The following is a 22,315-nucleotide window of genomic DNA, read 5'->3' as shown; positions in this document are numbered from 1 at the left end:
TTTATTTATGTTTGAAACACCAGTGACCAAAACGGGGGCCTGATACAGGTTACAGCTGTCAAATATTCGCTGCACCAGTGAAAGACTTGGTAGTCTTGGGCGGGTCTCAAGAGTTACAGCCTCCCCACCTGTCCTACAGGACGGCTCTTTCCCTTTTACCGGACTGTAAATTCTCTTGAGGGTAAGTCTGAGTCAGCTTCGCTCTCCACTGTGTATCCAGGACCGGCACAGGGTTCCGCATATAGCAGATGCTCAGTAAATGTTTGCTAAAAGAATGAATTAACAAGGGAATAAGTGATTGAACGAATGAATCGATGGACTCCCCCTTTCTTCCACCTGTGCATCTGTCTGCAGGGAATTAATAAACCCGCGGAAGCCATCCCAGATTCGCAGGACTCGCGGCGCTGGACCATCCTCTGCGGTGGGGCGGGGCCTCCAGGGAGTCCCGCCCGCGCGGAGGCGGAGAGTCTCGGGAGTCCCGCCCATGCGGAGGCGGAGCCTGCAGCGCGCGGGAAGCGGCGCGCGCGGCGGCGGGAGCTGGCGGCCGCCGGGACTGACCGCGTCCCTGCAGGTAAGGCTTCCCCGCCCTGGCTTCTGCGTCCCCGCGGTTTCCCGGCCGGACCTGGGGGGCGAGAGGCTCTCGCTGACGGCCGGCCGAGAGGACCCGGGATAGCTCCCGAGAAGCGCGCGTCCGCGCGGCCGGTCCCCGCCCCGGCCCCGAGCGGCCTCCTCCCAGGCAAGTCCGGTCCCGGCTTCCCGGGCCCAGCGTCCCGTCCCGAGCGGCGGGAAGGGAGCTGCCTTCTCGCCTCCGGCCTCGGTCTGTTACCCGGGCAGGCCCCTCCCCTGGGCGGCCTCCTCCTCCCAGAGAGCCCCCTTCCCCAGGGTAGCCCCCTCCCACGCGGCCCACTCCCCCAGGCGGCCCGCCCCGGCTTTCCGGGCTCGCCCGGCAGCCTCCCCTAAGCGGGGGCGGGCGCCCAGCCAGGCCCGACCCGGTGCCCTGATTTCCTCTGCCCGGGTGTCCCATTTTGCTTTTCCGGAGGTAGCAGGAGAATAAACTGAACAGCCACGACTCAGCGAACCATTTTAGGTGAAACTTGCTAGGTGTTAACGTCAGAGGTCAACAGTAACATCCTCTCCCAACGCAGCGTGCGTTTTTGACGGTTAGCAGAGTTCCTGGCTCCTACTAGGCGCTCAGTACATCGTCCTGCTATAATATTCACCTCATTACCGACGATTTTCAGCTTTCCTCTGTCTTTGGAGAAGGAACGGTCCCCGAGGAACGGTATTCTGCCCCTTGAAGACCCAGGAGGATGAAAGTCATCACTTGTGAGATCGCCTGGCATAACAAGGAACCAGTGTACAGCCTGGACTTCCAGCACGGAGCCGTCGGGAGGATCCACAGGCTGGCCTCCGCGGGGGTGGACACCGCTGTCAGGGTAAATGGGGCCGAGGCAGAAAGGCCCAGGGAAGCCCTATTGAAGCAGCATTCTCCACTCTTCTATTTATAATGAGTGTCAGCAGACACACATTGCTTAGTTATGTAGCCCAGAGGGCTAAATTCTCAGGGCCTTGAGTCAACAACAAAAGCAAAGGAGAGCACCTTTCTTCCTGGGGTCCTGTTATCTAGAGTGATGTCACTGGGTGCCCATTGCTGTAGAGCCCTGAGCCAGTTTCCTCCCGGGAAACAGTTTGCACTAGAAAGAGGTGGGAGGCCATGGGACGGACTTTAGGTTTATGTTTCAGATAGGAGTTCCTTCCTCTTACATTTCAAAAGAGAGACTAAATTTTCTTTCTGAAAATCAGCGCAGTGGTGTTTCCGTCGCTACTGTATGGTGCGCGCTCGCTATACGTTTCTCTGAATGAATGTGTTCGTATCAGCAGATCTGGAAGGTAGAAAAAGGACCAGATGGAAAGGCCATTGTTGAATTTTTGTCCAATCTTGCTCGCCATACCAAAGCTGTCAATGTCGTGCGTTTTTCTCCAAGTGGGGAAATTTTAGCATCAGGAGGGGATGGTGAGTATTGTACTTCAAGATTCTTCAGAAACCAGATACCCATGTGTCTCATTGAAGAGTGAGATTTGAGCTAGACATACTTTGTTATTTTAGAAGTCGCTTGACCCTCTCAATCTGTCATTTAGATAGTTGAGTAAACTAATGTGGGGAGTGTGAAGGGGTGGAGGATGCCAAGCGTAAACTGAGAAGACCTGTTTGAAAACGGCCCGTTTCCCACTTGCTCCCACTGGGCTGACTGGAGACAAGCAGGTAGGTGCTTACCGTTCTACGTCCCAAGGCAACTGGCCTGGCCTCGTTTGGCTGGCAGTTTATTTAGCATCTGTAAGTGATCACAGTCCATTCCGTGTCTCTGTGTAATTAATGAATTAATTGGCTCCGGGAGTATAGTCTAAACAGCCCTCTAGGGCTTCCCTGGTGGTGCAGTGGTTGAGAGTCCGCCTGCCGATGCAGGGAACACGGGTTCGTGCCCCGGTCCGGGAAGATCCCACATGCCACGGAGCGGCTGGGCCCGTGATCCATGGCCGCTGAGCCTACACGTCCGGAGCCTGTGCTCTGCAATGGGAGAGGCCACAACAGTGAGAGGCCCGCGTACTGCAAAAAAAAAACAAAAAAACCAAAAAAACCCAGCCCTCTAAATTATGTTTCTTTGGTAGGAGTAGATTGATTCATATTTTCTGCTTGTGCTTTTATTTATTTATTTATTTATTTTTTTGCCTGCGCCACGCGGTATGCAGGATCTTAGTCCCCCGACCGGGGATTGAACCCGTGCTCCCTGCAGTGGAAGCGCGGAGTCCTAACCACTGGACCGCCAGGAAATTCCCTTTCTGCTTGTGCTTAAATGGCATAAAATGATACAGAAGAAGTAAATCTTTTTATCATGCTCTAACACTAAGATAGTCTAGAAGTCAGAATAAAAAGAAAGAAGACATCTCAGATGTTGTTTGAAGAAGGAGGAAAAGAAGCCTGGTTGAACTCAGTGCCCTGATGTCCAGTGTTTCCGTCGAGAGAGGGGTGGGGCGTGGCAACAGCACGGGGCGGTGGGGAGGCTGGCGGGCCGTCCTCTGTGAGGCCGCACAGGGCAGCCCAGGTCCTTTGGCCTCGAGGGCCCGGAAACCACCCGTCCGTCAGTCAGCACGTGGAGAGTGCTGGTGCGTCAGGGCCAGCCTCATCTCAGCCAAGCTCCCGGGATTCCAGTTAATTTAGAGAGAGAACGTGTGTGTCCGCACCACCGGCTCCTTCACTCTCCTCCTTCGGGCATTCCTCGAAGGGAAGCCACGTCTTGGTCAGAAGGTTATGTGGTGAGCGTGGCGTCAGAACGTGGGGAGCTAGAGGACTCAGACAATTGATGACATCACGCTAAGGTATCTGACACGTCCATGGTGTTAACAGCTGACACGTGCACGGGCTTACCATGTGCCGGGCATCGTGTGGTACGTGCTTTATGCATTTGCCTCCTTTAATCCTCACGATAGCTGATGAGCTAGGCACTGTTATCCTCCTCACTTTACGGGTGAGGAGACCGAGGCATCAAGATGGGAAGTGACTGGCCGTAGGTTACACAGCTAGGAATGAGTTGCCAACCCTTGCGTTGGTGCCTCTGTTGTTTCCCTATTCGGCCACTTACAGGTTATGCCTGTGGATTTGTTCATGTAGTCAGTCACTTTGCAGTAGTGTTTTGCTGGCCTGGGGACACTTCTGTTTAAGGTGACCTTGTATAGCTCTGATCTGGTATGAGTTTGATTTTGGAGTCTTTGTTCAGAAGGCAAACTTGCTTTTCCTGCCCGAATTCTTAGACGTAAATCCTTGTGGCCATAGTGTCTATTGAACAACATAGATATTATTTAATACCCTAAAAATCCAGAAGTGAAGGAGCCATGCTTTGTAAAGGGTGGCTTATCTTTAACTGACTCGCTCCACAGATGCTGTCATTCTGCTGTGGAAGGTGAATGATAACAAGGAACCAGAACAGATCGCTTTTCAGGATGAGGATGAGGCTCAGCTGAACAAGGAGAACTGGACCGTGGTAAAAACCCTGAGGTAACCACGGGAGGGGCCTGGGAGGGGTTTATCCTTAGGACCTGGATGCATTAAGTTGATGCGTATTTTGACTTTTTTTTTTTTTTTTTTTTGCGGTGGGCGGGCCTCTCACTGTTGTGACCTCTCCCTTGTGGAGCACAGGTTCCGGACACGCAGGCCCAGCAGCCATGGCTCATGGGCCCGGCCGCTCCGCGGCATGTGGGATCTTCCCGGACCGGGGCACGAACCCGTGTCCCCTGCATCGGCAGGCGGACTCCCAACCACAGCGCCACCAGGAAAGCCCGCATTTTGACTTTTATATCTCACTTAAAACTTTTACTTATGCAAGACAGTAATACGGGCATAGTTTAAAAGATAAAAATATGGTTAAAATGGATTTTCTTAGTTTGTCTTATAAAATTTTCCTTAGTAAGCTTGAATCAATTTTAAAGATACAAATATCCTTGAAGGTAGTAGTTTATAGCTATAGCTAATATAGCTCTAGTGGAAATTCCTAAAGTCCCACTGTAATGTATGGTCCCTGAGATTGCTTTTAAATTTTTGACAAGTTTTTCTCTCCTTGAGACAAGAATTGCTTTTTCTCCTCTTTGGATTCTAGGGGCCACTTAGAAGATGTGTATGATATTTGCTGGGCAACCGATGGGAATTTAATGGCTTCTGCCTCTGTGGATAACACGGCCATCATATGGGATGTCAGTAAAGGTAGCTGATGTGTTTTTGTTATTATCGGGGGAAGGACTCTTCTAAGTGTCTAAAAAGCCGAACCTTTAAAGGCTTCAGAAGAGGTTTTTTAGGAAACTGAAATAGGTGTTTCGCATGACAGGTTAGGGATTAGCCCCACATGCCATGGATCCACTGCATTTTTAAGGGCCTAGTCAGAATGTACGAGGCTTAGCCGTGGTGTCATGAGTTGCTGGTGCCAAAGCAAGGTAGATCGCACACGCCTGGGGGTGCAGACATGACGGGGCCAGCGGGGCGGGACACGGCTGATCCCTGCCGTCCTGGAACTTAGGATCTCGGGAAGTTAGCAGGTCATAATCAGTGAGGCATTCATTGCATGCTCGATGTTGGGGTAGGTGGGGTCGGGTTTCCATTTTGGGACATCAGGGTGAGCCCAGGACACCTCACTGCTTTGAAAGAACCTGTTCACTAGTTGAGGGGACAATAAACATGTGAGAAGTTACCGTAGGATGAAAATAGCAGTGAAATGCCAAAAGCCAGTGGTGGCTGACGCCTGACCACTTTGACCTGCAGTCCTGTACTCAAGCTTGACGTCTTCTCCCAAACCTCTTCTTCTCTTCTTCTTTATCTGCGGATTCTCTTGCAACCCAAGTGCCCAGGTTGGGAGTCAGGCAGAGGCATTGGCCTCCCCTGTGCTCTCAGCATGGCATCAGCCCGGTTTTCGTCCACGCTGTGGAGGCCTCTGTTCTCCGTTCTGTGCGGTCCAGCTGAAGCGCCCTCTGTCTTGCCTTATTTCTCTCATGCTCTTTCTCATCAATCCCAGACACTCGGCAATGTGGAGGACCAGTGTCACTGTCTTCTTTTACCCAAATCTGGCTGTGGGTTGGATAATTTCAGTGTCCGTTGCCACACTCCATCAGCACCCCCTGAAGCCAGTTGTAACGATCTTGAACACGGCCAGCATGCTGGGCACTCTTGCAGGTGCTGGAGGATGCGTGAATACAATGGCTACGTCCTAGTGGGGTGTCAGACGAATACGCAAATGCATGATGCCAGGAAGTGATAGCGCTCGAAGGGGTCCTGGGGTGAGAGGGTGATCTGGGAGGGCTTCTCTGAGCTTGTGGAGTTTGAACAGAGACTGGAATGAAGCCGGGGAGCAAGCCGTGTGCATTATTTCATGGGAACGTCAGGTGCAGAGGCCCGGCGGCCGGAGCTGCTGCTTGTGTCCCAGGAGCAGGAAATCGCCGGACGGCAGGAGCAGGAGGGAGGGGGGACCTGAGGCTGGAGGGTGGCGGGTCCAGGCCACAGGGTCGGGTCTCAGATTGTAACCAAGGTGTGACCGCGTGCCACTGAAGGGTTTTAAGCAGTAGACTAATGTGATTTCACTTCTTTTTAAAAAAATATTTATTTATTTACGTATTCATTTTGGCTGCGCCAGGTCTTAGTTGTGGCATGCATGCGGGATCTAGTTCCCCGACCAGGGATTGAACCCACCCCTTGCAGTGGAAGTGCGGAGTCTTAACCACTGGACCGCCAGGGAACTCCCTGGGTTTTGTTTTTTCAAGACTGGCCACGGCTTCCGAACTCCCTCCTCTTTTTATCCGGGTAATCTCTGTGTGCTCCTGGTTTTCTCTTCTAAATGTTTCCCCCAAAGCCCCTTTCCCATCCCTAGTCACAGTGCTGTGGTTCAGGCCCTCAGCTGTCACCTGGTGTGCTGTCACCCCTAACTAGTGACACTTTTCTGTGCTCTCTGCGACCCTCAGTTTCATCTTTATCATGCAGGTCACTTCCCAGCTCAGCGTTGCTCTGAGCCACACCATGAACCCCCAGAACCGTTTCCTTGCACACAAGGGTCTTGCACACACCAGCAGTCTCGGCTACTTGTCACTGCTCCAGAGGCCTAAACTGACTTTCACCCCGTGGATTTGCTCAGAATACCTTCTTCTCCCCTCATCGGCCCCCTGTATCCTGTCTGACCTGGAGAACCGAACTCTGAGCTCACTCCTTCTCGACCTCACCCCCTGCTTTGTTAGCTGCCCTCTTCCTCTGCGTCGTGTCACAGTGCGCATGCTGGTGGTGGGTCTGTCCCCACCATGAGCTGTGAGCTCCCTGGGAGGAGGGGCCATGTGAAGTCATCTTTGGTCCCCAGAGCCTGACGTGGAGTTTGGTAGAGTCTAAGTTACCAACTGCTTAATTATGGAATGGCATAAAGGAACAATACTTAAATTGTAGTTTATACCATTTGTGCATTAGTGGGTTTTGGTAATGTGTGTGTTGTGTGCTTTATTCGTAGGACAAAAGATCTCAATTTTTAATGAACATAAAAGTTATGTACAAGGAGTAACCTGGGATCCTTTGGGTCAATATGTTGCTACCCTGAGCTGTGACAGGTAAGTTAGTATTTGGCAAGTTATTTTCATTTCTGTTTGCTTGAAATTTTCTTCAGAGGTATTTTTATTACAGCTTAACCAATGTAAACCACAGTCTGGCTTTGATTCTTTCATTCTTGGTTTCATATAAAGCATTTTGTTTTACTGCTATTCTACCAGCATAATAAGAAATTGGCAACTAATTAGGACAAGAGCCTTACACGAAGTTAGTACTTAATAAATCTTTATTGAGTGGGTGAGTGAATGCAGAAATAGCTTTGATTTAAATTTAAACTTCTTGGGCAACTTTTAAAGAAAAAGTCTTTTATAAATATGACTTAAGCAAGAAGAGATAACTAGTGGTAGGGTTGGATAGTTATTTCATTTCTTTGATTAGAGTTTACTGCTATAGTGATTTTAACAACTCCATTTAAATTAATATGAAAATAAGATATTTTGTCTTCTCTGAAAAGAGGTCTTGTTGCTGTGTTTACTGGTACATTTAAACACAATATATATATTTTTAATTAATTAATTTTATTTTTGGCTGCGTTGGGTCTCCGTTGTTGCACTTGGGCTTTCTCTAGCTGCGGCTAGCGGGGGCTACTCTTCGTTGCCGTGCGCGGGCTTCTCATTGCCGTGACTTCTCTTGTCGCAGAGCACGGGTTCTAGGCGCGTGGGCTTCAGTAGTTGTGGCACGCGGGCTCAGTAGTTGAGGTTCACGGGCTCTAGAGCGCAGGCTCAGTAGTTGTGGCGCATGGGCTTAGTCTCTCTGCAGCATGTGGGATCTTCCCGGACCAGGGCTCGAACCCATGTCCTCTGCATTGGCAGGTGGATTCTTAACCACTGCACCACCAGGGAAGCCCTAAACACAATAATTTAACCGTGTTCCTGGAACAAAAAAATTAAAAAAAAAAACAACCCAGAGGTGCCAAGCATATCACTCACCAGTCATAATAGTCCTTTATAATATTTATCCAACTACTTCTAACTATAACAAACTGAGTTTCAAATGGCCCTGGAATGAAAGCACTAAGGAAGTGTTTATTTTTCATAGAATCTCCTGTAACATTCCAAATGTCATTTATTTTCTGGTATATGTGGGTTTTTTTGTTTTTTGTTTTTTTGTGTGGCCATGCCGAGTGGCTTGTGGGGTCTTAGTTCCCTGACCAGGGATCGAACCTGTGCCCCCTGCAGTGGTAAGCACAGAGTCCTAACCACTGGACCGCCAGGGAAGTCCCCTGGTATATGTGTTTTATGCAGGCAGTCAGGAGTGAAACAATTTGATTAGCTCAGGGAATACTATGAACTACCAACAACCAATTTACTTGCTGCTGTTTTCCTTACTCTTGCAAATCCCTGAGGGCGAGACCGTTCCACACAAAATAAACTGCACTGCAGTCATCCAGATGGCCCCTGAGCCAGATGCCCAAGACCTGAAAAACAAGACCAGGCTTACAAGTTTATGTCCATTGACAAGTTGAAACATTCAATAAAGAATGAAATTATGACATATTTCCCCACTTAGTTAGTGATATCCTTTTGGTTGTTAATATTTGCCTGTGTCACTCAGTTAAGTGTGAAAGTCATTGGTCATTGGTTTTGCAGGCCAAAAGTTGGTGAAGCAATCTTCAGTTCTGGTAATAGATTATTTCTCTGTAAAACATAATGCGTTTACTAGAAGCGATAAATCAGACTTTTCTTCTTTATTTAGGATCCTGAGGGTGTACAGCACACAGAAGAAACGTGTGGCTTTTAATGTCTCAAAGATGCTCTCTGGAGTAGGGCCTGAAGGAGAGGTACAAATGTTTGGACATCCCGTCTTAGCCGTACCGGAGCTGGGACTTAGGACGTCATGAGCTCCTCCGTCGCTCGTAGCTAAACCCCCGGTTCCCAGGACCCGACACCTGAACTGCGATATGACTTCCCCTTAGACCACCAAGTCTCAGTGTGGTGGTCTGGGCTGGCCTGTACGGAGGTGGGGACGTTTTGGGGGCCAGGGGAGAGGTGATGGTGGAGGACAGTGTTTCCAACCCTGGCTGAACTATGGGGTCACCTGGGAAGCATGTAAAAATATGGGCGCCTGGGCCCGATCCCCGGAGCTGTGATTCACTTGGCTTGTGGCGGGCAGGGCCCCCGTGGTCTGAGGTGCAGTGAGGGTCAGGAACCACTGACTAGGAAGACCCCAGCACTAGGCAACCGGGAGGCAGGTGGGTCCAGCAGCGGCGATACACCTCCTTGGCAGGTGGAGGGGGACTCTGGCCATCGGGTTGGTACTCAGGAATGGAAAGGATTTTGATTTTTGAAAGAACTGGTAAATGAAGATAGCACTCTAATCCTAGTCGGTGAAAGGTGTTACTATAACAAAGCTATAAACAACAAGGTCCTACTGTGTAGCACAGGGAACTGTATTCAATATCTTGTGATAAGCCAGAAGGGAAAAGAATATGGAAAAGAATATATACATGTATAATTGAGTCACTTTGCTATATAGTAGAAGTTAACACAGCATTGTAAATCAACTCTACTTCAATAAAATTAAAAACAAACAAACAACAACAACAACAACAAAAACCAAAGCAGAGATGAGGTGCAAATCCAGTCCTGGGACAGCGCGTAAGGCAGAGTGGGCTGTGTGAGCTGGCCGGCGCTGAGAGGTCACATGTGTAGTTAGGAGAGTCATGCCTGGTTGAGGATTAAATGCTTAGTGTTCATAAAGTGTCAGTGCATGGTAGCAAAAACTGTTCCACACAGGTGTCCAAGAAATGTTGTTTGAAAAGATGATAGGATTACTGTTTTCTTTTTAAAAAGGGTTCATTGGGTTGGAGATTCTAAATATAAACACACAGATAGCAAGCAAAGGGCTCCTAGTCATCTTCCTGCCTTTTCCCAGTCTCATTCCCCAGACAAACCACTGTTGACAGTGTGGTGTGTGCGCTTACAGAGGGTTATTTGTATAATTATAGAGCCACACACACACACACACACACACACACACACCTTTCCTTACCAGAAATGGGCGATCAGTTCACGAGTGATTGCCCTTGCAGACTTGCGTGATTATTTGATATGTAATTTATTTCAGTTTCACTTATTATGTCAGTAAGAAATGACAACATGTAGAGAAAAAAATAGGAATCGGTAAGCCTGTATTGTGAATGCAAAGGTCTGGAATAACGTTTAGACTCTGTGTGCCGCAGGCGAGAAGTTACCGGATGTTCCATGACGACAGCATGAAGTCATTCTTTCGTAGACTTAGTTTCACTCCTGATGGATCTTTGCTTCTCACACCAGGTGTGTTTAACAAAGCTTTTGATTTAAGGGCATGAGAACAGCGGTGGTGGTGTCTGTGCGCCTGACTTTGTGATGCTCTTTGCAGCTCAGGGAATTCTGATGAAAGCAGTGGTCCCCAACTTGTCCATACGTTGAAACCTCCAGGGAGCTTCAAAAAGTGCCGGTACCTCGGTCCCACTCCCAGAGATTGTGTTTTAATTGGTTTGGAGTGTGTGGTCTGGGTTTTGGAATTTTAAAAAGATTTCCAGTGATCTTAATGTACAGACAAGTTTGGGAGCCACTAGACTAGAGTGATAAACATACTCCCTTAGGCACATTCAACTTTAAAAAAATTTTAATGAGTGCCTTTTCCCTAGATGTATATGGAGGTCATCGTTCTAAAACTAATGATAAAGTGCCTTTATCTTTTTTTTTTTTTTTTTTGCGGTACGCGGGCCTCTCACTGTTGTGGCCTCTCCCGTTGCGGAGCACAGGCTCTGGACGCGCAGGCTCAGCGGCCATGGCTCACGGGCCCAGCCGCTCCGCAGCATGTGGGATCTTCCCGGACCAGGGCTCAAACCCGTGTCCCCTGCATTGGCAGGTGGATTCTTAACCACTGCGCCACCAAGGAAGCCCACCTGCAGTTTATATATAAGCTAAGAGTCCAACTTAATTTTTTTCCAGACAGCTGGACACTCCAGAACCGTTCACTCAGTAATCCATTCTTCCCACTGAAATACCACTCAGGTCACCTATTAAATTCCCTTTTATCCCAGAATCTAGTTCTGGATTCTCTGCTCTGATTCACTAAGCTATATGTTTATTCCTATACCAATACCATACTGATTTGATAACAGTAGCACTACAGAATCTCTGACATTTAGACAGGCAAATGCCTGCTCAAGTATTATTCTTATCTTTCATACTTTTTTACTATTCTTTGCATTTACTCTCCTAAACAACTCCGAGATGTCATCCAATTAAAAAACCAAAAAACCGAAACAAACCAACAACAAAAAAAACCTTAAATGGGATCCTAATTGGAAATCAATTATCATGTTAATTTTTAGAACATGAAATCTATTTGTTCAGAACTTGTTTTATAACCATCAATAAGACCTTCTAGTCTTCTTCATAAAGTCTCTATGCCATATTAAATTTTTTCCTATGCATTTCCATGTCTTTTGGGTTTTGCACTGTTACAAATGGAACAATTATCCTTTTCACATTTCTAAGTACTTATTCTACTGTAGCAGATACAGATTTTATGTACTTTATAATATCTAGCCACCTAATCAAATTCTTTTTTTTATTCTGAGAGTATTTTTAAATCTCTTGGATTTTCTAGAAACACAATCCTATCACAAAGTTTTCTCTCTTCCAATCTCTGTCACTTCGTTTCCTGCATTTATTAACACCACCAAGAATAAGAATGGTGGCAGCAGATACCCACCTGGTACCTGATTTTAAGTGAAAATATTTTTGGAGCTGCCGTTTAAGAAAGGACCTGCTACTGAGTTTGGTAAACAACTTTCAATATACTTAAGCAACTACTTATTCTTGGTCCTGGGACCCCCCTAGGCCAGTGTCATTCCCACGTGTTCCCCAATGTCCTTTTACAGCCTAACCCACACATGTGTGTATGATTCACACACTCTTGGGGTCTCCTCTGGCTGGGACACTTAGTGGCAAACCTGACCTGTGCCCTCCCGTTTGGCCCAGCCCTGGTCATGTCATCATATCATACACAGGATGCTATCTGTGCCATGGAGAGCAGGGCACCGTCTGCTCTGAGACCATGTTGGCAACAGCACTGCCCTGGCTGACCCTGCTGGACTCAACCTCTCACCCTCCTGCTGACAGTGACCCTGACGTGTCCTTGCTGATTCTGCTGACCTGTCAGCCTTGACCACTACACTCCCACAAGTTATTCCAACCAGACTTGTCTGTGCCTAGACCCTGTCACAACAGGCTGCTTCATTATTGAGAATAAAAATGATAAAGGGGGCTTCCCTGGTGGCGCAGTGGTTGAGAGTCTGCCTGCCAATGCAGGGGACGCGGGTTCGCACCCTGGTCCGGGAGGATCCCACATGCCGCAGAGCCGCTGGGCCCGTGAGCCATGGCCGCTGAGCCTGCGCGCCACAACTACTGAGCCCGCGTGCCACAACTGCTAAAGCCCACACACCTAGAGCCCGTGCTCCACAACAAGAGAAGCCACTGCAACGAGAAGCCTGCGCACCACAGTGAAGAGTAGCCCCCGCTCACCGCAACTAGAGAAAGCCCGTGCGCAGGAACAAAGACCCAGTGCAGCCAAAAATAAATAAATTAAATATATTTTAAAAATAAATAAATAAAATAAACTGCAGGTGAATTCAATACCTAAAAATGGTGAAAATGTAAAACTCTTGCAAGAAAATCTAGGAGGACCTTCTAGGACTGGGGAAGACCAAACTAAGACTGGAAACCCAGAAGCTCTTAAATGATAGACCTGCTTTGCTGTATTTGAATGTAGAGCTTTTGTATGGCAAAAGACGCAGTAAGCAAAATCAGTAGTCGTATGATGGGACTGGAAAATAATGGTTATGATACAGAAGAGAGTGCTAACAGATATTGTAGACAATGGCTCTTCCAAATTGGCAAGAAGAACAAAAAGACAAAAGGAGAAAAACCCAAAAGAGAAAAACGAGAGAAAGGTACAAAAAGGCAGCAGCTCATAGAAGAGCAAATCTGTGTGCAGAATTGGCACACGCAGGGAGGTGCTGGGAAACCCAACAGTGAAGGCCCCACAAGTGAATGTGATACAGTAGGTATCCCTTTATTCATTTCAGGCTGGAAAAAAGTGAAAATACCTGTCGCTGATGGGCATGTGTATGGCTGTTGCTGGAGAGAGTGTGGATTGTTAGAGCCTTTTGGGAAGGCAGTCTGGTAACCGTTTAATGCACGTACTCTTCAGCCAACCTGCTCCTTGTCTGATATTCACTTCCTTAAGAAGTGAAAACAGTACATAAGAGTGTATGTCCAAGGATGTTTATTGCAAGCATAGCTTTTTATTTTTTTAATGACACGTTCTTTTTTTCAAATTAATTATTTATTTATTTTTGGCTGTGTTGGGTCTTCGTTGCTGCGCACAGGCTTTCTCTAGCTGTGGCGAGCAGGGGCTACTCTTCGCTGTGGTGCGCGAGCCTCTCATTGCGGTGGCCTCTCCTGTTGCGGAGCACGGGCTCTAGGTGCGCAGGCTTCAGTAGTTGTGGCGCATGGGCTCAGCAGCCGTGGCTCGCGGGCTCTAGAGTGCTTTCACAGGTGTGGCTCCGCAGCATGTGGGATCTTCCTGGACCAGGGCTCAAACCCGTGTCCCCTGCATTGGCAGGCAGATTCCTAACCACTGTGCCACCAGGGAAGTCCAAGCATGGCTCTTAGCTGTAAAAAAAAAAGCAAAAACAAAACAGTACTCATTAACAGAGAATGGGTGAATAAATTACGGTATTTTCAGACCAGTGCATCGTAGGTAGCTACTGAAAAAAGGATGCCTTAGTGTCACGCAGGTTAACTGTCACGAGTAACTGACTGAGAAGAGCAAAATGAGCAAAAGTATAAATAATACCCCATTTTGTCATACAGATTTAAAAAACCCACCATATGAATATTACAAGCGATTGAGTTATAACTGGTTGGAACAATTATGTGAGCATGGAGGAAATATAGAATGACCCGATGGTTTGTTAAAACGGATTACTTGGGGATGGAAGGATGGGGTGAGATGGGAAGAGAGTAGAAAGACTACTGGCTGTGTCTGCTTCCCTCCCCGGCGGGGATGAAATGGTCACATGGAAGATTGTGTGTGTGTGTGTGTGTGTGTGTGTGTCAGGAAATGTTAACTTAAAACGGGGAGATGTTCCCAAGAGCAACTGTGTGTCACGGTCATTCTCCAACAGGATCTGACCTGGTTTTGAGTACAGCCTCAGGTGAGTGTAGAAGGGCTCTCAGATGTGGGCTGCTCCCCAGGGCAAAGGCAGCTTCTGCAGGGGCTGGAGATGTCAGCAGAGGGCTGGTCTCCTGGCAGCCTTTGGGCTCCATCAGGCCGATGGGAAAAGGCCTGAGTCTCAGGTTTTGGGTGGCAACTGAGGTCAGAATCCAGGGGACAGAGAGCCGGGGGTCTGATCATAGCACTTCACTAGCAGGAATTGGCTGGATTCCCAGGCAAAGGTCTGCTATGCTCAGGGCTCCCTGCCTTATGTTCTTCCCACCCAGGCCTGGAAGGCGCTCTGGGGCAGCTGAGCCCCTTGGGGAGGTGACAGGTGGGTAGAACTGGAGTAAAGGGCTGAGCCCGGGCAGGGACAGGGTGTTTGCATCTGTCCTCAGTTCACAAAAACATTGTCCAGGTAATAATGTTGCGGGGAAAATCTTTTACAAACCAGAACTGATGCGTCTTTGCTGATGAACAGTTTAATAACACATGGCCTTGCCTTCCTCTACTGCTTCCCCAGCTGGATGTGTGGAATCCGGTGAAAACGTAACAAATACAACTTATGTTTTCTCCAGGAAAAATCTTAAAAGGTATGCAATTGAAGAAATATTTGACATGTTTACCCTTTCTTTTTGCTTTTGTTGAGTGACGGTGCTTTTTTGCAAAACCGCGATTCATCTTGCAGGCCCATCGCCCATCTTCCGTGTCCTGGGAAGGCGACGCTCGCTGTCCGTTGCTGCCCCGTCTACTTTGAGCTGAGGCCAGTGGTGGAAGCAGGTACCTTAGAGCCACAGGGGTGTGTCACGTTCTCTGAGGCAGGTCACCAGGGAGGGTGGGGAGAGGTGAGTATGTGGGTTGGTTCAGTTCGGTCAGTCTTGAGGGCAAAGACTGATGTTATCAAAATACGTGTCAGATGTTGCGTCGTCTAGAATACACTTTCTTTGCTGCAAGCAACTTTAAAGGACTAAAAATACTAGCTTTGTTTCTCTACTGAAGCAGGTTGAATGTCATTTATTATTGATTTCCTGTGCAGTGAAAATTATGGAAAACTTGTATGAATTGGATTTTTGTTTAACTTTTTCCACCACTGGCTGCTTTTAAGATTTTTCTCTTTATCAGTGGCTTTCAGCAATCTGATTACGGTGTGCCTGCTGCCGTTTTCTTTATGTTTCTTGTGCTTGGGGTTCATTGAACTTCTTAGATTTACGAGTTTATAGTTTTCATCAGATTTGGAGAACTTCGCCAGTTATTTCTTCAGATACTTTTTCTGTCATTCCCCCCTCTCTCCTCTTCTTCAGGGGCTCCAGCTACACGTGTATTAGACTGTTTGAAGTTACCCATGGCTTACTGATGCTCTGTTTACTTGTTTCTTTCCTCTCTGCGGATAGTTTCTACAGCTTGTTTTGAGTCCACTAATCTTCCGTGTCACCTGCCCTTGGTGCCATCCAGTGTATTTTCTATCTGTGACGGTGTAGTCTTCATCTCTAGAGTTCAACTTGGGTCTTCCTCACGTATCTCTGCTTTACACCTTCCCTCTTGCTTCTTGAACACATGGAATACACTTGTTACAGTAACTCTTTTAATGGCTTTGTGTACAAAGGATTGGTTTTGATTGATTTTTTCCTCCTCATTATGGGTCATATATTTCTGCTTCTTGGAATGCCTGATAATTTTTTTAAATTAATTTATTTATTTTTGGCTGCATTGGGTCTTCGTTGCTGCGCGCGGGCTTTCTCTAGTTGCGTCGAGCGGGGGCTACTCTTCGTTGCTGTGCGCAGGCTTCTCATCGCAGTGGCTTCTCTTTTTGCGGAGCACGGGCTCTAAGCGCGTGGGCTTCAGTAGTTGTGGCTCGTGGGCTCTAGAGCGCAGGCTCAGTAGCTGTGGCACACGGGCTTAGTTGCTCCACGGCATGTGGGATCTTCCTGGAACAGGGATCGAACCCGTGTCCCCTGCATTGGCAGGCGGATTCCTAAGCACTGCGCCACCAGGGAAGCCCTCTTCTCTTCTTTTTGAACCGCAGGTGCCCATGAGTGTTGAATCATAACACAGTGTCCTCATTGGTTCCTGCATGGTTATCCTTGATTCTTATATTTCTATATAAAATAATACAAAAAACTGAATTCTTCCGTAAAGCATTTAGTAAAATTACATCACTTACGTCCCTGGGGAGAGGGCTTTTGGGGAAAATTTGTTTTCTTTGGGAACTTTGCTTTTGCTTGTTTGACTTTCTCTGTTCCTGATTTCGCCCATCACCAGAGCCAGGTGTGGAGCTGGTGAGCCTGCCCTACCGCTTGGTGTTTGCTGTGGCTTCTGAAGACTCTGTGCTTTTGTACGACACCCAGCAGCTGTTCCCGTTTGGTTACGTGTCTAACATACATTACCACACCCTGAGTGATATTTCCTGGTGAGTGGACGGCGGGGACAGTGTACATTCCCCTGGAGTTGCCCCTCGGGTCAGGGAGCATTTCATCCTACAGTTGGCTTTTTTGGCCCTTATTTACCAGTTTTTTTTAAAGGAATCAATGTAAAAAGGAAAGCTGTTTCTAACTTGCTGAAGTACTGCTTCCTGTTGTGACTGCAGTGGGTGTTGATGCCGTGCAGACTGTGTGTGGTTCATCTAATTCTCATAAACCAAGGGGAGGCCCGGGGTCCCTGGTGTTGTGGGGACTCGCCAGGCCCTCCGGGAGGAAGCCCACACAGGCGGGCCCCTGCTGCGCAGACAAGGAGGGGCCCCAGAACTGTGCCCGTCCTGAGGGGTCACTTTGCCCTCGCCTTTCTGCCTGGGGTTCTCAGCACCCCTGGGCTCCCAGTTGTGTCTCCACTGTGTGCTCGGGCCCCGGCTGGGCCTGGCCACCTACCATCTAGTCCTTGCTCTTTATCACTCTTTATCTTCTTTTCATCTTCTTTTTTAAAATTATTTATTTATTTATTTATTTTTTTCGGTACACGGGCCTCTCACTGCCGCGGCCTCTCCCGTTGCGGAGCACAGGCTCCGGACGCGCAGGCTCAGCGGCCATGGCTCACGGGCCCAGCTGCTCCGCGGCATGTGGGATCTTCCCGGACCGGGGCATGAACCCGTGTCCCCTGCATCGGCAGGCGGACTCTCAACCACTGCGCCACCAGGGAAGCCCTCATCTTCTTTTTATCTTGGAGGGAAAAAAAAAGAAAAAAAAAAACATCATCTCACCTTTATTCCGGTGAATTTGATGACGAAGCAGGGGTGGGTTGGGAGGGAAAGGGCGTGAGGGAGGAGCCCAGATCCTTTCTCAGCCGTGTTTTTCCCTTGAGGGCTTTGCCTTCAGGCAAAGCTTGTGAGTTTGCTTGAACTTCCATTTCCTAACCGGCGATGAGGGCACTAAGAGTGGCCTGTAGACTTCGGTAAAGTTTCTCGCTTTCTCTTCTGTTTCGGGAACGCAGGTCCAGCGACGGGGCCTTCCTGGCCATCTGTTCCACGGATGGTTACTGTTCCTTCGTGACATTTGAGAAGGATGAGCTTGGAATTCGCTTGAAAGAGAAGCCAGTTCTGTGCGTGAGAACTCCCGATACAGCGAAGAAAACCAAGAGTCAGACAGGGTCTTCGCCAGGACCCAGGCTGGGAGAGGGAGCCCCCAGCAGCAGAGTCCGGGACCCCAGCAGCCCCTCTGCAACGCCCCCTCAGGCGAAACAGTCTCCGGCCCCCACGGCGGCCAAGGACACCCCTGTGACCGCTCCCGGTGCCAGAGGCTTCCTGGCAGGGCCCTCAGAGGAGAAGACCCTGCAGCCCGGCAGTCAGAATGCGAAAGCCCACCCATCCCGGAGGGTCACTCTGAACACACTGCAGGCCTGGAGCAAGTCAACACCCCGGTGAGAGCTGTGATGGAAACAGAAACTGCCTTGCCTTGTCAAAAGACAGGATAAGCCGAAAGCCCCTCTAATAGGTGAAATCCCACACAGCTGCCAGAGAGATGTTCCCTAACATCAGACCTGAGAGTGCCGCTTCCTTGCTTACAGACCTCTGTTGGCTCCATTTCCGCCCCGTCGGGGGAGGTCCCGGCTCTTCGCCCGGCCCGTCACCGGCTCTGTGGCAGCCTGCCGTCCAGCACGGTGACCCCTCACTCTGCTTCGTCCCGCGTGCCTTACCCTCCAGCCCGACTCTGAACGTCAGGTCCCCAGGGCACACTCTGCCCTTGGAGGTCTCTGTGCCTTCACCCTCTGGGGACGCCCTGGACACCTGCTCCCCTGGGTGACAGTAGAGTCCTCCCAGAAGACCCATTTGGATGTCCCTTCAGCCCTTTTCTGTGTCACGACACGTCGCATTCGATAGCAGGTGTTTGATTTATGTTTCTGTTTCCCTAGTTAGAGTACAGGCCCCCCAGGGCAGGAAGCGTGTCCCCGTTCTTTACCCGTGTTCTCCTGCCCAGACGGTAACAGGCACTTAGGATAGGTAGGAAGTCAAAGGAGCATCTCCTCGACGGGGTTTTGGCGCGTCCAGCAGACTGGCTCATGGTGAGCGGCACCGCGGGTCTGAATAGCCTCCAGGTGGCTCTGCTGTCGTTTTCTCCCCTGTTCATGCCCGTCTGGCTGATGAACGTGCCCGAGCTCATGGCTGGCACTGCAGAGCGGACAGGACTGCCCAGCATGGCCCCTGTCGTCAGGCAGCAGCTGGCCTCCAGGCTTCCTTCCCTGGACACCTCTGATCCTGCACACGGCCTTCTCCCCGGCCCACCGCCCAACACTGGGAGGCGGCCTGAGGAAGGGGCTGGGGGGGCAGCGGGGGATGAGGGGAGCACTGCACACCCCCCACACGCTCTGCCATGTTCACGCGACTTCATTGGCGGATCCATAATGTGGTTTAGGTGTAATGCTGGGCTCTTTCTGTATTTCTTTCTACAGACTAGCAATGTTGTTTTAAAAATTAATTTATTTATTTTTGGCTGCGTTGGGTCTTCGTTGCTGCATGCGGGCTTTCTCTAGTTGCGGCGAACCGGGGCTACTCTTCATTGTGGTGCGCGGGCTTCTCATTGTGCTGGCTTCTCTTGTTGCGGAGCACAGGCTCTAGGCACTCGGGCTCAGTAGCTGTGGCTCGCGGGCTCTAGAACGCAGGCTCAGTAGTTATGGCACACAGGCTTAGTTGCTCCATGGCATGTGTGATCTTCCCGGACCAGGGATTGAACCAGTGTCGACTGCATTGGCAGGCGGATTCTTAACCACTGTGCTACCATGGAAGTCCCTAGCAATGTTTTTTAAATTTATTTTTAGGTGGGGGAAGGGAGTGGGAAAGTGTTCTTTGAAACATTTTTGGTATTAAAGTTTTTCCCCTCTTAATTTCTTGTGAGCTTCTTTCAGTTATAATTTTTAAAAAAATACTTGTTGAGAATTAAGACTGTGGATTTTAAAAAAGAACCATCTATATTTTGGAGCTTTCCACACTGGAAGCCATGTCTGATAGGCTTATGGAGGAAACATCTAGCAGAGTGTTTAGCATGTCATTGGTAGATCACAAAACACGGGTTTTGAAACTTAGGTGACTGGTTAAGGTTTAAGCTGACTCTTATTTATGTGATGGTTTAACTTAATACATGATCCTTAGTTACTAAGTAAGGGGGTATATTGACATTATATTCAATGCCTTGCATGATATGAGCTGAAAGTTTTACATGTTTCCTTTGACATTTGGTATTGTATGCAAACCATTCCGATGATACTAATGGCCTTTTCTTTCTTTTTTTAATCAAGGAGAATAAACTTGATACCCTTAAAGACAGATACTCCACTGAATTCTATACCAACCAGCGTAATTTCCAGCCCTTCCACAGAAGAAATTCAGTCAGGTAAGTGATACTGTTACTGGTTTAGTATAATTAAAGATAGAATACCATCTCTTTTGGAAATGAACACCACCTAACTTGGAGTCAGTTCTGAGAAAGCAAGGATGCATCTCACCAGGCCCGTCGTTTAAACCCACTGATTGCGTGTGTATTCTCATCCGGGAGCCCACCCTCCCGCCATGGTGCTCCCTGCCCCGCAGACGGTGGGTTTGGAAGATGGGTAGAGCTGGGCCAGTTCTCAGCCTCGGCAGTGTTGGCATCTGGGCAGGTCATTCCTCGCTCTGGGGCTGCACTGTGGATTCAGGATGATGAGCAGCGCCCCTGGGTGCCGGTACCCATCCCCTGCCCCGACTTGTGACGCTCTAAAACGTCATCAGACACTGCCCACTGTCCCTCGAGAGGCACAGTCGCCCCGGGTTGAGAACCACTGGGGTAGATCTTCCCCTTAGATCCATAGAGGACCTGGCCAGGCAGTTCAGTTCCTTGTCTGCGCATGAAATTTACTTTGTAAACATCAGCTCTTAACTTAAAGATGTCTTCACTCACTTGTCCACCCCATGTGTGTTCACATTTTAGAGATGTCTGGAGACCTTCAGGTCAGTCCCCCGGAGCTTAAGCGGCCCAGACTCAGTGAGCACAAAGAAGGTCCCCAAGGTCTGGACCCCTGATGAGACCTGTCATGTGCCTGAAGGCTGCTAGGTCTGGGGACCCCCGTGTGCCCAGGGAGGGGCGACACCAAACACACCTGAGACCAGTGGAATCAGATGGAGCCTGACGGACACTAGAAAATGGATTTCTGTATGTAACAGAAGACACGCATGGACCGATTTTCTCCAGAAACATGTTGGCTGTTGTATTTAGCACACATTTTTACCTCAGAGATGTGAACATTTTAATAGACTTAAGTTCTCTTTTTGATGAGTTTCTGAGACTGGAACAGTTCAATGTTACCTAGTGTGAAAATCAGTAAATCCCCCCCTTGGAATACTTGTCTGAAAGTACAGACACTTTATGGGTGGACTCCTTCCACAGCTAGAATTAGAGGAGAAGGTGGTTCGAGAAGGCTTATTCTGTGGAATTTTAGAGTGTTTGATTATTAGATCACCTTAGCTTCTAAATAGTTGATTAACTTTTGGAAGTTTGTTATGTTTGCTTTCTGATTTTAAAGGTGGTAATGCACATTCTAGAAAGTTAGAAAAGAGTCAAGTAGAAAAAACGGGTTGGAGGTGGAAATCACCCATCTCACCACCAGAGGGAACCCTTGTTACTGTTTTGGCATATTTCCTTAAAATTTCTATGTTTTTATTAATGTTATTTTATTTTGGGGAGGGGGGAGAGTTGAGATTTTACTTTAGATACAGTTTGGTATCCAAATAGGTTAACTTCTTAGACTGATTTTTCAAAGCAAAAAAAAGTACCTTTCCTTAGCAGTCTGTGCCTCTGCTCTCGGTCCCTGGGATGCTGGCATGGTCCTTTCCCTCTTGGGAGCAGACTGGACTCCTGGGCTGAGACGTATGAGGTGCTGTCGCTGCAGGAGGCCTCCCACGTTTGGAGTCTCCTCGTAGCGCAGGAGACTCTGGTGATGTGACCAACAGGTGGTGATGGGTGGAGCCCTAGAAGCTGGTGCGGCTGCTTCACGTTGAGGGGTTTACAGATGATTTCGTGGCTCTCAATGCTGTCCCTCTGGCACGATGAACACGGTGAGTCCCGCAGGTGAGGCTACACCCAGGACCCCTTCCCTGTTTGAACCAAATCAGAGGGCAAGCTCGGGACCCGCAGGTCCAGGCTCGGGCAGGGAGCTGCTGAGGATGGAAAAACACACTCTTGTCAGCTCAGGTCAGCAGCAAAGAAGAGAGCTGGAAAGACGCGTCAGCTGGTTGCTAATCCACAACCCAGTTAACCAGAAAAAGAGTCTGCCTCTCTCTACATGGGAGAGTGGCAAGCGGGGTGATTTACCACGTGGAGAGCTGGCAGGTGGATCCATGCAGAGTTGTAATGCAGGCGTAGGTCACGTTCAACATGAAGACATTTAAAAATGTCAAATAGCAGCTGTTTTGACCAGGGGTTCTCAACCTTGAAGTCACCCAAAGACCTGCCAGACGTCAACACCCAGGTCCTGCCCTCCTTGGTCTGGGGCACAGTCTGAGCATCAGGATTCTTTAAGGCTCCT

The 22,315-nt window shown here is 48.8% G+C and overlaps 1 protein-coding gene across 3 annotated transcripts; it reads left to right on the top strand.

The window, feature by feature from the left end:
- Positions 1-494: 494 nt before the first annotated feature.
- Positions 495-21,450, top strand: CHAF1B (chromatin assembly factor 1 subunit B). 3 transcript variants are annotated; one of them, XM_060098506.1, is made up of 14 exons: positions 495-571; positions 1,242-1,436; positions 1,882-2,014; positions 3,934-4,051; positions 4,650-4,753; positions 7,026-7,122; positions 8,816-8,900; positions 10,302-10,395; positions 14,859-14,928; positions 15,024-15,115; positions 16,595-16,742; positions 17,756-18,181; positions 20,054-20,148; positions 20,722-21,450. In XM_060098506.1, the coding sequence occupies exons 2-14, from the start codon at positions 1,311-1,313 to the stop codon at positions 20,811-20,813; spliced, it is 1,680 nt and encodes a 559-aa protein (XP_059954489.1). In that variant the 5' UTR covers positions 495-571; positions 1,242-1,310; the 3' UTR covers positions 20,814-21,450. The 3 variants fall into 3 exon arrangements, with proteins under 3 accessions (XP_059954489.1, XP_059954486.1, XP_059954488.1); XM_060098503.1 differs by having other exon boundaries at positions 1,879-2,014; XM_060098505.1 differs by having other exon boundaries at positions 515-571; positions 1,264-1,436; positions 1,879-2,014.
- The last annotated feature ends 865 nt before the right edge of the window (positions 21,451-22,315 follow it).

Source organism: Mesoplodon densirostris, chromosome 5 (assembly GCF_025265405.1).
Source record: "Mesoplodon densirostris isolate mMesDen1 chromosome 5, mMesDen1 primary haplotype, whole genome shotgun sequence".
Classification (NCBI taxonomy): Eukaryota; Metazoa; Chordata; class Mammalia; order Artiodactyla; family Ziphiidae; genus Mesoplodon; species Mesoplodon densirostris.
The sequence above is the reverse complement of the archived record's forward strand: the minus strand, read 5'-3'. Positions and strand labels throughout refer to the sequence as shown.